This window comes from Condylostylus longicornis, unplaced genomic scaffold (assembly GCF_029603195.1).
Source record: "Condylostylus longicornis isolate FDR11 unplaced genomic scaffold, ASM2960319v2 ptg000004l, whole genome shotgun sequence".
NCBI lineage: Eukaryota > Metazoa > Arthropoda > Insecta > Diptera > Dolichopodidae > Condylostylus > Condylostylus longicornis.
In genome coordinates this window covers 9,983,738-10,000,000 of record NW_026577973.1, presented here as the reverse complement: position 1 = coordinate 10,000,000, position 16,263 = coordinate 9,983,738, and the positions used below count along the sequence as shown (strand labels likewise).

The 16,263-nt window shown below is 21.1% G+C and overlaps 1 protein-coding gene across 1 annotated transcript; it reads right to left on the bottom strand.

The window, feature by feature from the left end:
• Positions 1–1,799: 1,799 nt before the first annotated feature.
• On the bottom strand, positions 1,800–11,848 carry LOC129610623 (M-phase inducer phosphatase-like). Its single transcript, XM_055523251.1, has 2 exons — positions 11,703–11,848; positions 1,800–3,650 (listed from the first exon to the last, which is right to left on the bottom strand). Exons 1-2 carry the CDS (start codon positions 11,753–11,755, stop codon positions 1,826–1,828), a joined length of 1,878 nt encoding a protein of 625 aa, XP_055379226.1. The 5' UTR covers positions 11,756–11,848; the 3' UTR covers positions 1,800–1,825.
• Positions 11,849–16,263: the final 4,415 nt, after the last annotated feature.

Here is a 16,263-nt window from a genome sequence, read left to right as displayed (position 1 = left end):
AATAACTAATAATAATAATATATATAAAATAAAAAAATAAAAAAAAAACAAGCAACTGAAAAGAAAATTGTTTTTCACTACCACAAAGAAATAAAAATAAAATAAAATGTAATTAATTAAAAGTGTTGTTTACAAATTAATAAGTAAAAAAAAAAAAAAATTAAAATTAACTTAAAATTTTACACAATATAAAAATGAGCAAAAATCATTTTATTTTCAATATTTTTTCTTTTATTATTTGAATTCTTAGAATTTGTAAAACTGGTATTTTCTCTAAAAAAAAAAAAAAACATTAAAAAAATAAAATAAAATTAAACAAAAAAATTTTTAAATAAAATATCGAACCTTTTTTTTTTTGTTTACAATTAATTATAATTAATATTTGTGTATGCGCATGTGTGCAATATGCAAAAAAATTTTTTTTAATAAAATTTACTAAAATAAATTGTATTGTTTTATATTTAAGAAAATCAAAAAAAAATTATATCTAGTTTTATAGAATAAATTATACTATGGTGATAAATATACATAAAGGTTAGTGCATGTATATATATATACATGCACTAACACATATATTACATAGAAATGAAAATTAGAATAAATTTCCAAAGTAAATAAATTTTAATTTATTTTAAGAATTTCATTTTAATGTTTAATTTTTTTAAAAATACATCCTAAGCGCACAATTAAAGTAAAATTTAATGAAATTTTTTAAACTTTAACCAAAAAAAATGTTGTTAGACAGAACCGTAAATTTCAATTAATATTTCAAATAAATAAAATTTTAATTAAATTCAAATATTTCTGAATTGTTTTCGTTTTTTTGTTTTAAATTAAACAAAAAAACAAAAATGGTTTAATTTATAAATTATAATCTACTAAATCAAGCATAAAATTCAATTTGAAAATTTTCGTTTAAACTAAAAATATTATAACATGCATTTAATTACAATATTATTGCATTTTAGAACTTAAGGAATGTGAAATTTTATTTTTTTTTATAATTAATTTGGAAATTTAAAAAATTTTAATTTTTTCCTAACATTAAGATCCTATAAATTTGTTTTACAATAATTTATTTAATATTTGTAATTACATGAAAGATTATTTGCGCTAAAAATTAAACATTATTATATATGTATGTATAGTAAATAATTAAAGTATAATATAAGTTATTAGTATTAATCATCACCATAGATTAATTTTGATATTACACAAGTACATATATATATTCGTCTTTTTTTTTAAGACATTACAAAAGGAAAATTAATTAGTTGTTTAAAAATATTTATTATGAAAATATGTAATTAATTAAAAAATTTATCAAAAAAAAAAATATATATATATACATAAGTAAGTTGATAATCTTGTTATACAAGTTGAATTCAAAATATTAATGTAAGTAAAGTATAATCAAATAATTTCAGAAAAATAGTCAAATACACATTAAAATAATGTACATAAAAATATGTATATACATATATACCTAAATATTACAAACATATAATTATAATTTTTAAATTACATTGTTTTAAGTTAAAATAATTTTAAGTTTTTTTTTTTTCCTTTTTTTTTTTTTTAGAACATAATGCACTTCATTTTTAAAATGAGATCTTAATAGTTTCATATTTAAAATTGAAATTTAATTCTAATTATTTGTACATTATATTTATAGAGTTATATAAATTGCATTTGAAATGATTTTATCTAAATTTTAATATTATTTTAAATTTGTCTCTATAAGTTTATTTTTAATTTTGTTTTTTACAATTTTCTTTTCATTCTCTTTATTTAATTAATTATTTTTTTTCTTTTGTTTTTTTTTTTACAGAAGTAATCGCGACCTTGATTTTTTTAAACCGTTTTTAGCACATGAGCCTTTTACATCACCATTCCAACTTTTTGATTTAGCTCTAAATTGCCGATATTGTTCTCCAAATGATGGCTCAAGCATAGGCCTATATGATATTGGATCACATAATTCAGAAAAATTTTCATAAAATTCTTTATAGCCACCATGAAGTAAATAAATTTCTGGATAATGTAATGCTGGATATGAATTTGAATTACGCCATCTATCATGATTACGTAAAAAACGTGATAATTTTGGACCACGTTCCGATGAAAATTCACAATGAAAAACGAGTATATTTCGTTTAGGTCCGTTTGAATGAACAACTGGAGCCTCAGTCTTACAATTAACTAATTCATCTAAAATTTGTTCTTGTGTATATAAATTACTTGCACCTTTTATATGGCCCCCATCGTATTCATATGGATAACGGCAATCAATAATTTTAAAATTTGCAACAGTATCTTTGAAATGCCCGTGCAATAATTTTGCTAATGTATCACTTGATATTGATTTTAAATCTCGATGTTTACCTTCCATTAATGGCAAACAAAATGGTTTACTAAAATCACCAATTAATTCAGGTTCATCTGATGATCTTGAAAGTGCTGTCATAATATCAGCATCATTCATTGACATACTTTTACGGAAAATTGGACGATTACATTTTCCAATTTCTTGTATATTAATTTTTGATGAAATATTATGATTTTCTTTATCCTCAATTATTGATGCAGATTTTGATTGCTGTAAATCATATTGTTGATATGAATTCGCTTGTTGACTTTTTAATTCAGTCTTATATCTTTTACTTTGTATTGGACTAAAGCATGGTGGTTCTGGTCTTTTAAAACATTTTTCAACATGCATTTGATGTTGATGAAAAATGTACGATGGGTTTGATGAGTTCGGTGTTAAATCTAATTGTTGTTCTTGTACTGTTCTCAGGATTTCTGGTGTCTTTGGCGTTAAAGTTCTATTATATTGCTCTAAAGGGCTATTAATATACTCGGTACTGTTATTATTATTATCATTTTCAAATAAGCCTTTTCTTGAATTAATATTATATTCATTTAAACTTAAACATCGACGTACGTTCGGGCGACTATTATTACTATTGTTATTATTAAAATTTTTATTTTCATTATATTTTGATTCTGGTGTTGTACGAATTGTTTTAATATGGCCACTTATTAATGATGTAAGATTTGAAGGAAATGTTTGTTCTTCATCTAATGACTCCATTTCAATTAAATCGGACCATTCATCATCAATTGATTCCATTGAACCAGAACTTAATGAATGAAATATTTTAAAATTTGTTGGCGATGTTTGAACATTGAAGTTATAATTAAAATTATTATTTAAAGTATTATTATTATTATTGTTAATTAAATATTTGCGAGGTGATGGTTCCACATTTAGTTGCTGTTGTTGTTTCATCGGTAATTTTGGTTCAATAAATTTAAATTTTGTTATTTGACTATTAAATTGACCAAAACCTGAATCAACTGAGCTACCATCGTATTCATCTAAAGAAGTAAATTTATCATCATTTCTTGGAGAAAATTGTAAATTTTCTTTACGAAATTTTGTTGGTGAAATTGTTGTCTGTTCATCGTATAATGTAAAATCATCAAAAAGTTCTTTATCATTTTGTATTGCCGAAAAATGTAGTAGCCTCCTTTGGCTGATATTATTGCGTGATTTATAATTATCATCATTATTGTTATTATTATTATTTATATTGCCACCTGTTTCATCATTTCCATTTAATGTGAAATTATTTGAAATGAGACTAAAATGAAAATAGAAAAAAAGAAATAAAAAAATTATTATTATTATATTAAACATTTTAATATTATTATTGATTTTAATAATCTTATATATTATGAGAAATATATGAAAAAAAGCTAAAACTTAAGGAAAATGTAAAATTGAATTTGTAACAGAAATTTAAATAATTAAGATAATCAAGCAATAAATTTTTATCTTTTAAATGCAATCTAATTTATAACATTAATATTGACTTCGAAATTACAGAAGTAGACTGTACAAAAGAAAAAAAATTCTTCATTTTTCTCCGAAAGAAAATAATTTCTACAAATTATAATTGCTATTAATTAAAAAAACTATAAATAAATATTAAAATATTACATTAATATTATTTTTGGTTTGTCACATTTTATTATCCTAAATATTTTCTTTTTAAATTTTTCCACCATTATGAAAAATATTCTAAAAATTTGTTTTCTCTTTTCAAGATCAAATAACAAAGATGCAAACACGTTTTTTTTTTCATTAATCTTAAATAATATCCTTAAAGTCCTTTCTTTTCTTTCTTCCAGTTGATAGAAAAGTAATAATTTCAAATCAATAAGTAATAAAAATACTTTAATATTAATTAACTGCGTTCAAAGAAAATATTAATAAATTTTCAATACTATAAATAATATAAATGTATTTTATATCTGCAGGATATAAAATCAAATTAAAAAAAAAAACATAATATATCATCCACGAACATTGAATATCGAACACTTATTTCGTGAGATCCCAACTAAAACTGACGCGCTAAAAACAAAATATGATCAATTTAATTCATCCACTCAATACTGTACTATTTGAAACCAATTCTGTTTTTCTCTTATTTTCTCCCTCTCTTATTTTATATGTATAAAATCTCAATATATCATCGTTTCTCAACATTTTCGTTTATATTTGTTCAGAATATACAAATCAAAAAAAAATTATTCTGATTGATACTGAAAGTTAAAATCAAATCGGAAAATATCGTTTAGTTCACAAATTTAAACAATAATATTTATTTAAATCAAAATGAAAATGATTTGCATATTTTTTAGAAATTGTTAAATTAAACAAAAACTTTTTGTTTCTAAGACTAAGTCTTTTATAACATGCTTACTATAGATGAAAACAATCGTAGGATATGAAACTGTCACAAATAATTATAGCTTGTAAATTTTAAAAAGTTCTAAAAGTCAATCGAATCAACAGTAAATTGCATGGTTATCTGTTATATTAACTCACACACACATACATATAGGTACATATGTATATTACCAAATGTAAAATATTTTTCAATTTAACATTTGCAAAACACTGATTTATATTTGTAATCATATAAAAATACACAGTCCTTCTTTCAATTCAGTTCATTCAACTAACCAAATGAAAAGGACCGTATATTTTTTTCTGTCGTTTTTTTTTGTAGTTAATGACTGCATATCTACATACTTTTACTACGAAATCCTAGTAGCGTAAATATTTTTTTTTTATTTTGATATATTCATATATAAATATTCACTTTTTCTACTAAAAGATAGATGCAAAAGCAAAAATGTGCACTATTTTGAAAATATTTTCTTCCCTATATATATATATATATATATATATGTACCTATTGTTTTTATATAATAATCTTATGTGCAAGCTACATAAATATTATTTCATGTTTGGAGTTTTTCTATATGGTCCCCTTATTACACGATCGTAATATTTATAAGAAAAAATGAAATAGGACTTCATTAAAAAACACACACACACACTAAAACCAAATTGTGAAGTATAAAATTGTGAAACCCTCTTAGTTGTGCTTCCTACATAATTCATACAATATGTATTTTATATCTTCAGATATATTCATATGCATGCATACGTGCATACATTAGGATATAGAAATAAAATAAGAAAACCTGAAACGCATCAACAATTTCATATACATTTACATACGTAGATATATATATGTACGTATAATAACAAAAATAATGAACTTCTATCGTTAATATCATCAGAATTATTAATGTTAATGACGAATATACAATACACATGTATACATATATGTATAAATTGTTTAATAATAAAATTTATACAGTTCACTTTAAGCTATTTCATATTCTTAGACCCCCTTAACTTTTCACAATTTTTGAATAATAATCATACAATATTTAGAAAATGTTATTACTTTTATTTCTTTATAATAGAATATTAACGATTTTCTCGATGGTACTTATACTTTTTGTCAATTTATAGTTTACATACATAGTTTACATGCACTCAAATTAAAAAGTAATTTTTACTAGTTCCAAAAATTGTAACTATATAATATTGTAATTTTATTATTGAAATAATTTTCATATTATATTTAAAATGTGTCTAAACATTATATATTTATGTATAATGCATATTTTGAATATAAATTTATGTATACATATATTATATACATATATACATTAATTCTGTAAATTAATATGAAGTCATTTGAATTTTCAATAATTACTTCTATATTTGCTGAAATAAATTGTAAACCCAATATATGTACTCACAAAAGTAAGTACTTATGTAAGTAATGCAATAAAATTTAAAAAAGAATAAAAAAACTTTCAATTCTTCATTATCAATGAATGAATTTGAAAATTTGTTATTTTAGAATTTTTAAAATTTTTTAAATATTACAGTTTCTTCAAATAAAAACACAATTTTATTAGAAATACTTATGAAAATAAAGAAAATCCTATAATAAAAATAGCAACCAAATTTCAATATAATCCTCCACATTTCTGCTTATAATACCTTGAGCAGAAATGTTAGGGATGTCGACCAAATTTAATAATCCCCTGCTTAATAGTTGAGCTGTTTTATATAAGTAATTATTGTATATTTAAATATGTCAATTTTTTAACGAAATTCGAAATTGTTAACGAAACAAAAAATCAGCATGAAATTCTTAAATTAAATATTTCACCCGCATATATTTTACTCGATTTCTCGAAAACTTGTTTTTGGATAAAATTCTTCTTAAAGTTACGAATACTCTAGATCTAGACAAAATTTGGTGAATATTATAAAAGCAAAATTTAAAGTTAGAATGTTGAATATGGCTAACAATATTATTATTGTGTACCCACCTAAACCCAATTCTATTAAGAAAAATTACTTAAGAATTTTGTTAAAATTAATTTGATGAATATTTTAATTTTGACAAATATATTAAATAATATAAAAATTAAAAATATTTTATTAATAATTTTATATATTGAAAAAATATTGTAAAAATTTTTTATAACAATATGATGATGAATAAGAACAAAAGCAAGAAGAAAACAAAAATTAAATGTTATTATAAATTCTTCCCTGTTTTTAAAATAAAACAAAAAGAAAGAAAGAAAGAATTTCAAGATAAAAGAAAAATGTAAACATATGAGAAAAAAATAAAAATATTTTAATGTATTTGTTAGAATAAGGGTGATCAGAAAATTTAAACTTATTATGTATGAATGTATATGCAACAAAAACTGAGAATTAATGTTAAACAGAGTGTGTTTTTATAATAGCTGCAGCTAAAAGTGTAAAACTGAAATGTTTACGTTTAAGATACATTCATACATATACATATATATGTTTTATATCCATTCTTATATATATATATATATAGTTGTATACTATTAATATATCTTTCATTCAAAGAATGGTTACTTTACAATATTATTTATGAATATAAACGAAAGCAGTGACGTTGTATTCCAATTACTAAAATGGTATTTATTAAATTTCAATTTTAGTTTTTTTAATAAAATATTTAATCATCTCTTAAATAAAATTTCTTAATTAAAACAAGAAACTTTTAATTAGGATTACAATGATTTTCAAGACAACAAAAATTAATTCCGAAATATCTATTTGCATAGGTATAACTGGTATTTTTCTCTATATTATGATAGATTTTATGATAAAACTGAACTAAGTAAGAAAACAATAAAAAATATGTAAAAAACAAAAAAAAAAAAAACAGACAAGAAGATTTGTGCATTTTCTTGTAAACAGCATACAAATAATAAAAATAAAAAAATCAGACTATACAACAAGTACCCTATTTTATAACCTACACAATAAGAAACCAAATAATAAAGTTATAATAAAAAATTCTTAAGAAACTGGCTAATAATAGTAATAAATGCTATAAAGAGGACGATATTTCAAAAGCGATTTTACATTATTATTATTGTTATTGTCTCGACAACTGATTGCACAAAAAATGTTTAAAAAGAAAAACTTCAATGAATCCTTTTTAAGATTTCTTATCCTATACTGTACATAATATATATGTACATAATATCCACACTTATTACATGTATGCAAGTATGTTCCTACAATAGCTTATTATTATACGCGAATATACGGTTATTATTATGATAATTTACTTAAAATTATTGAATTAAAAAATACAAAAATGAAAAGATGAATTTTTCTCTTTTCTTCCAACTTATTATAAATATATTTTTTTTTATTAATAGTTTGTTATATTTGCAATTTTCGTTTTTTTTTTTTTTGCAACTTGCATATATGTAGCAAAAAAAACAAAATGCATATAATAAAATAATGAAACTAGTTGAGCAACTTACAATAATTATATATATTCAATGTTAAATACAATATACATATGTATGTATGGATATTATTCATGGTTTGAACGTTTTGGTAAACATAGAACGTACTTATAAATAAAATGTGTATAGTATACGTATGTATTACAATATAAATTTTAGGAAGATTTCTTTAGGATCTATGCAAATACGTACTATGTAAATTACTATATAAATAATATGGTTTTTCATAATTCTATGATAATGTTTCGTAGATTATAGATTGTAAAGAAATTGTATAATAATGTACCGCGACCAGCATATAAAGATCTATTATGGCTCTCAAATAAGTGTTGAATAATGAATTAGTTTGAGTCTAAATTTTCCAATTTAGAATTATTTAAGTCATACTCGTATGCAAGTTTAATTAGAAATTTCACATAGTAATCTAGATGGAAATCAAGTATGGGAATGAAGTAAAATTTAGTTTATCTAAATTAGTTTAGTTAATCTTAATTCTAAATTAGGTATAAATTTGAATACGATTTTGTATGTAAAAGTCCTATATTCAACAGTTTTGCTATATATGCGATTGAATTATTAAGTACTAACATAAAGTTATAATGTGAGCAACTTATTATTTTAAGATAAAGCTACTTATTTTTTGTAAAATTTTAAAAAATATTTTTCTGATCTTAATATTTCAATTATTATAAATTTCATGCTGAGTTGATTTATTTCAATATATACGTACATACATATAGCTATTATATAATATTTGTAATATGTATATTATGAATATTTATTTTTTGATTTGTATAAGTTTATATGTATCTATAAAATTCTATTTTTGTTATAAAATTACGATTTGAATTTAATTATATACAAGTTAATAATAGCAATAATTATTGAAGAGTTATTAAAAGAGTATAAATTAATTAGAAAAATGAAGAGTTTTTCGGTAATTTAGGATTCTTATTGAAATAAAATTATAATTCACATAAATAATAATTGTCAGCAATAAAAATAAAAATTATATTAAAATACGTAATATTACAAATAATACAAAACTGTATATAACATTGTAAATTTTAACAAAATTGCATTTCATAAATTTTACATTCTAAACTTAAAAATATCAGTAATTTATTGTCCTCCTTATTATTGCATATTTATATAGCATGTATAAATTATTATTATACATGCATTATTACGTATAATATGTATGTACATAAATATATTAAATATTAAAATACAAATTCATTCATATTTAGTTATTCTTTTGCATTATTATTGTATGTATTTCCTTTTTTCATTAATTCATGCTTTTTTTGCCCATAGTATATACTAGTGTATACACATAGTATGTATATGTTCATGTATCATACTCTTATCATCTGAATTTTTTTAAAGAATCTGATGAATTTTTTTTTCATTAATTTTATTAAAAAAAGAAAAAAATTTATTATAATTTTATTGTCTGATTATATATAATATTTATATATACTATTGCACACACTTATTCATGTATGTATGTATGTACAAATTTTGTATATATTTAATGAAGAATATTACTATAGTACCAAAATTTTAATAATAAATGAATAAAATAATTGATTAGAATTAACTGAATTGATATGACCGAATTGTAATACAATAAAAAAAAAAAATAATAAAAGGTGTGCCAATTTCTTTATTCTTGAAAATTTTAGTTCTTTGTCAATCTTATCACTTTTCAAATGAAAAAAACATTTTTTTTTTGTGTTATACGAGTAAAAAATCACATAAAATATAATTTAAAGAAAGTAAATTTTTTTCATATATACGTACATATATACCACACTAGACTTATGTATTTATGAATAAATTTTAAAGTATGTAGTGTAGGTATATGTACATCGCAATATAATGAGAAAAAAAAAATATTTAAAGAGTAAGTTTAGTAACTTTTAGTTTCATTCATTCATAAATTTTGAGATTTTTTTTTTTTTTTAATTTTACTACATTCTTTGCTTTCTTAAGTGTTTTATGATAAGAATAAAGAAATACATACAATATTTAATCAAAATTGTTGTTTAAAGAGTAAAGAGGAAAATAATAATAAGAAAAATAATAATTTTTTTTAATAAATTAAAAACTAGGTTAAAAATATTTAAAAAATTTCGTTTAAAATATTGAAATTTATAAAAAGAAATATTTAATTATTGAGAATATGAAGTTGGAATATTGCTCTAAATTGTATATATAGAATATGCGAATATAGTATTTATGTATTCGAAAAATTAATTGTTATATACGAAATCGAAAAATGTAATCGAAAAAGAATTAATTTTTAATACCAAAAATAAGGGAAATAATTTATATGGGCATGTTTGTATCTAACCATTTTAATATTTGTCTTTTATAAATTTTAGAATAAATTTTAAATTTTAGGAAAAAAATCAGAAATTAATAACTAAAATAGTTATTATATATGTATACCAATATAATAAATTTGATTTTATATTCTTTTATAACAATTTTTAAATTTTTTATTATAAAAATCCTAAAAACGGAATTCTTAAGTTAGTTTCCGGATATTTGTAAAATAAACATTTTTTTTTTTTGTGAACACAATATTAAAATAATTGAAGAGGTAATTGGACAATGGGATTAACTAACATTTTAACGAAAATCGAGCTGCTCGGATAGAACATCATTAAATTTCATATATTTTCAACAAGAAACTAGAAATTTAATGGAAGACGAAATTAACAGTACAAATGTAAGTTAATCCCATTCTCCACTTATAGCTTCAATCTTTATTTTATAAAAAATAATAAATATATTGGATATTAATCGTTTTTTAAAAATTTTATTTTATAAAATATAAAAAAAAAATTTTTGATATTGAATTTTCGTGATAAAAGTATGAAAATCAGCAGTTTTCTATATTTTATTTAAGTGCATTGATGTGACTGTTAACAATTATATTATTTAATTTTCAAATAATATATTTGATATTTTAAATAAGCTGGCACACATATTTTTCTAAAATTTTAATGCTACAATTGCAATTCAAAAATTTTAATATAGAAGAAGGCCCTTAAAAAATCTATTTGGTATATGTATAAGAAAGCCCAATTATGTTAAATTTTAATTTGTGAACTTAATCATGTCATATTTATTTTAATTATAACAAAATTATTGAAGAAAATTAAATTAAATAGGAATCAAATTTGAAATTGAAATTTTTTTTTTATAGCTTATTAAAAATTTTTGTATTTTTTTTTTTTTTGGAGCTAAATGGGCACACATAATACAATTAGAATTCGTTCTATACAGTTTTAGTTCAAAAAGGAAAAGAATAGGTTCAATTAATAATTATAACTTTTTTTTAAAGTCTATTTGGAAACAACAAAAAAAACAACATTTTTTTTATAAATATTCTAATTATCCTTGTTTTTTTATATAATATAGGAACATACCTTGTGCATTCAATAATATCCATGCTTTCTTCTTGAATATTTTGCCACAACATTTTTTTAATTTTTTTTTTCAAATTTAAATAAAAAAATGTTTATTTTTTTTTTTATTTCTTGTTATCCTTTTCAATTTGATATATTTTGTAGAAAAATTGTTATTTCTTTGTTAATAACAATTTTTTTCAAATTCAAAATAGACTTGCATGAAAATTTTTGAATGTTAATTAAAATAATTTTTTTTTTTTTCAATATTCGAAAAAAAAATGTCTCAAAATTTCACATAAATCGAATTTTTTTTTTTTATTTTATATAGAATACATTTATAAATATGTATTTTTAATGTTTAATTTAATTTTAATTATTAAATTATTAATTAATTATTATTTAATTATATTGCAATACATTTTGATATATTTTGGCAGTGTTCGAAAAATTGAAAAATTTTGAAAATTTTTATGTGAGCATTTTAATTTTAGTATAGAGAAATTGTATTCTTTTTTAAATTATCATTTAATTAATTAAGTACACTTTTTTAATTAAAAAAAAAAAAACAAAAAAAAATTATTTATTTAATTATTAAAGGAAAGACATTGTCAATTCATTGTGTTTTCTTTTCAATTCTTTATTTTAATATTCCTTTTATTTAATTATTATCATAAGGGTATATTTTATGATAAAGTAGATATAAGAGCTTGTGCAAATGAAAATAAAAAAAAAATAATAATTCCTTCCTCTCTTTAAATGACGTTTATGTTTGGTTTGACAAAACTCGACTAACTGATAGTATTGAGAATGCATTGCCTTTTATAAAATTTCCTAAATATTGAGTTTCAACTGGAAGAGTACAAGAACAAGGAAAAAAAAAAAGGTTCTTTTAATTTTTGTTTTTTTTTCTTTTTTAGACTTTACTTTATTACATTATGATGATATTTGCCTTGCCTGTTTTTTTTTTTTTCGTATATTTCCTTTTGAATGTAGTTGTACAAAATATTTATAAGATCTTTTTTTATTCTCTTTCAAAAAAATTCTCTGGAATGTGAATTGAAAACAATTTGATAAATACTTGTTTATTTCTTGGTTTTGTTATATTTATAATTATATATACACACGCTCCGTCGCTCTCATATATATATATATATATATAACTAACTCACTCATCTATATAATTTAAGGATGGAAATGTAAATGAGTAAAATTTCTTAAAACTTAAACTTGCTTGAATTAAATTTAATAAAAATAAATTGTTACCTATATGAGTTCATTTTATCAAGAAATATTTTATTGAGACAAAAAAAAAGGATTACATTTTTACTGTCAAAGTAAGAGAGAGCCAAAAGAACTCAGATGATTTTTGAGTGAAATTTTAATTTATTGTATAAAAATATACTAATACTATTTTAGAAATCATATGCAATAATTATATTGAAGGAAAATAAATAAATAAAATAAAAAAAAAAAAAAGATTTTTTTTTATAGTAAGTAAAGAATTGAAATTGCAATTTTATTTTTGAGATTTTTTCTGTTGTTGTTGTTGTTGTTGTTGTTCTCAATATGATTGAGCTTGTTTTGAGCCGGGTTAAGAACTTCAATTATTGATGAATACATACATATATGAATATAGTTATTGTTGTTTATTATTATATCAGCTTGTATAATTGTGTAGGTTAGTTAATTTTTAATACATTATGTATGTACATTTAATAAAATATTTATACCCACTTATCATTTAAAACATTTACATAAGTGTTGGTTTATTCCAATTATTTTGAATTGTGAATTTAAATTTATAAAATTTATATACTCGTAAGCATATAAGATAATTTTAAAAATAGTTCAAAAGCAACAGGTATATTATTAACACGTATATATATATATATATAATAACGTAAATGTTAAATATACTTGGGCAGATCTATTATGTACACAATAATAATGAAAAGATAAAATAAATTTAATCCCTACTCCTCCAGTCAATTCCTAAGTATTTTTTTTAAATCCTTTATACATACTTTTTGTTTTAAATTATTTTTTTTATATTTTTTTTATATTTTGCACTACTCTATCATAAACTCCTATAATGTACGAGAATAAAGATGTCTGTGATGTAGACTATAAGATATTTTTATTTATACACATATAATATGTATTTAAATACTTAAATTTTAGAACAAAACAAAAATAAATTACTATGTAAATAATTAGAAAAGGAATAGAAATTATTTCTTAATTTTTGCGATAACAAAATTGGAGTCTATATATAAATAATATTCTTTTGAATACAAAGTAAGATTGTTTATATGTATATGGTTCTTGAAAATTTTACTACATTGCAAATAATTTATGATCAAATTTGATTTGCAACATTTCTTTATGCGAACACAATTGCATAGTCATGAATCGGCCTTATCAATAATTTGTTATTAAATCTTAGTAAGACAATCTAAATACAGTTCAATTGATTGTAATTACATTTTACAATAAATTGAAAACATAAAATTATTCCAAAATATATTTCTTAGATAAATATTTAGAATTACGAATAAGGTCAGGGATCCAACATTATTTTTGAAGTACATTATTTTAGGATTATACGAAAGTTGTCATAAGTACTTATCATTTTTAATATTTAAAAAAAAAATCGATTACTGTATTTATGGTTGTACGGTACCATACATCATCGGAATAGGTTTGATAACAAAAATTTTTAATAAAAGTATATTCAGAAGATTTGTTCAGAGAACTTACAGGCATAAGATTTGTTTATCTTATTTTAGTTATAAAATTGTGTTAATTGTATGTTAAATATGAATCAATATCGAATCAATATCCCGAATACATATTATTGACTACATGTAATATTTTGCTTTTTATTATTAAAGGGGTTAAAGAAGACATAGAAAACAGGTTGAAGCTGGCAAAGACGGTATTTGTCAGATTATGCGGGTAATCTGGAAGTCTTCACATTTATAAAAAAATACTAAGAAACAGAGACAGAAAGAAATAGAGACGAATAACTAACATAATTATACCTGTGGACTTTAACACACTAAGAGCCTATCTCAAGAGCAAAAAAAAGAAAAATTGGGGATAAATTAGCCACACATTGCGACGACCACTTGAAAAAATTTCAAAAAAAGTATTGGAATCGAACCTAAAGGGAGAAGTATTGGATGACACAAGAATATGTGGTAAATAACAATAAAGAAAGAATACGCTATCGCCAGCATGACATGGGCAGAAGTAAAACGGATATCCACTAATAGAATTCTTTGTAGAAGTTTGTGGAGGTCCTATATGCTACCAAGGGGAGTAAACCAGAAACAAAAAAAAATTATTTTACTTGTATCCCTCCTAGAATAAATATCCCTATTTAATATCTTAAATTATGGGGGAACAAACTTATGTCTTGATTGTCACAAAAAAACCTTTTTTTTGTATTTTATCAATATATTTTTAATTCTAAAAATATTTTTGGGTTGATTACCCATTTGCAATTTACTTTTATTTTGTACTTTATCTACATACATACATTTTAAAAAAATTTAAATACTAAGATCTGGAATGTACCCAAAATGATAAATTTTTATTTGTTATATGGAAAAATGAATAAAAAAAAATATGAAAACAAAAAATTAGTTCACTTTTTTGTATAAAATGTGACATGAATTCCATTTGAAAGCAAACAAATTAATTTCGATTTCGCTCAAGCGTCATACACATTTAATATTACCATAAATTTATTATAAAATACAAAATAATAACTTTGTATATAATAAGGAATATTTTCATTTTTAAATATTAATCATTTATATATACATAACTATAAGACAAACGTACAGTATGTATGGTAGATGGACAAGTCAAAAACATTCACTTTTGATTAGATTAAATAACAAAATTTACAAAAACAAAGCGTAAAAAAAATGTCAAGAATTAGGTCAAGTCTGAGCGCGAGAAAAACAGTTCAAACTTTTATATTTTATTATTCCATAAAAACTAAAAAAAAATTTAAGTGTTCTTGCTTGTATCACAGAATCCGCTTTTTAATTTAAACAATTTATGCGATTATTTTAGAAATTATTTACAATAATAATTTTTTTTTTATTACTTTCATCTACAATTTCATTTCCCTCTTTATTTCATCTTTCTTTTTTAATAAAATATTCAAAGTTTCGTTTATTCAGAAAAATCATTGTATCAAAAGCTTCATAATAGAAAAAGGCAAGAAGAGGCATACTTAATAGAAAAATTATAATTGCGAACGTATTGACGAATTTTTATTTTACACATCGAAATTGTCGTCATTCTCACTCATATATGAAGCGATCTTCTTAATTTACGAGTATAAAGAATATTAAGTGTAAGAAGAGATGCTAGAAAACTTTTTTTTGGAAAATTCTGTCAAATTCGTCGAGGATTCCCTAATTCAAATTTCAAAATGCGGATTAAAATTAAAAAAAAAATCTTTTTAATATGCATTCGTTTTGAAATATTACAAAAATATGTATCTATATTTGGGAACTGTAGTTGTTTTCAAGAAATTGTTCATACTTTTCGGGTTTTG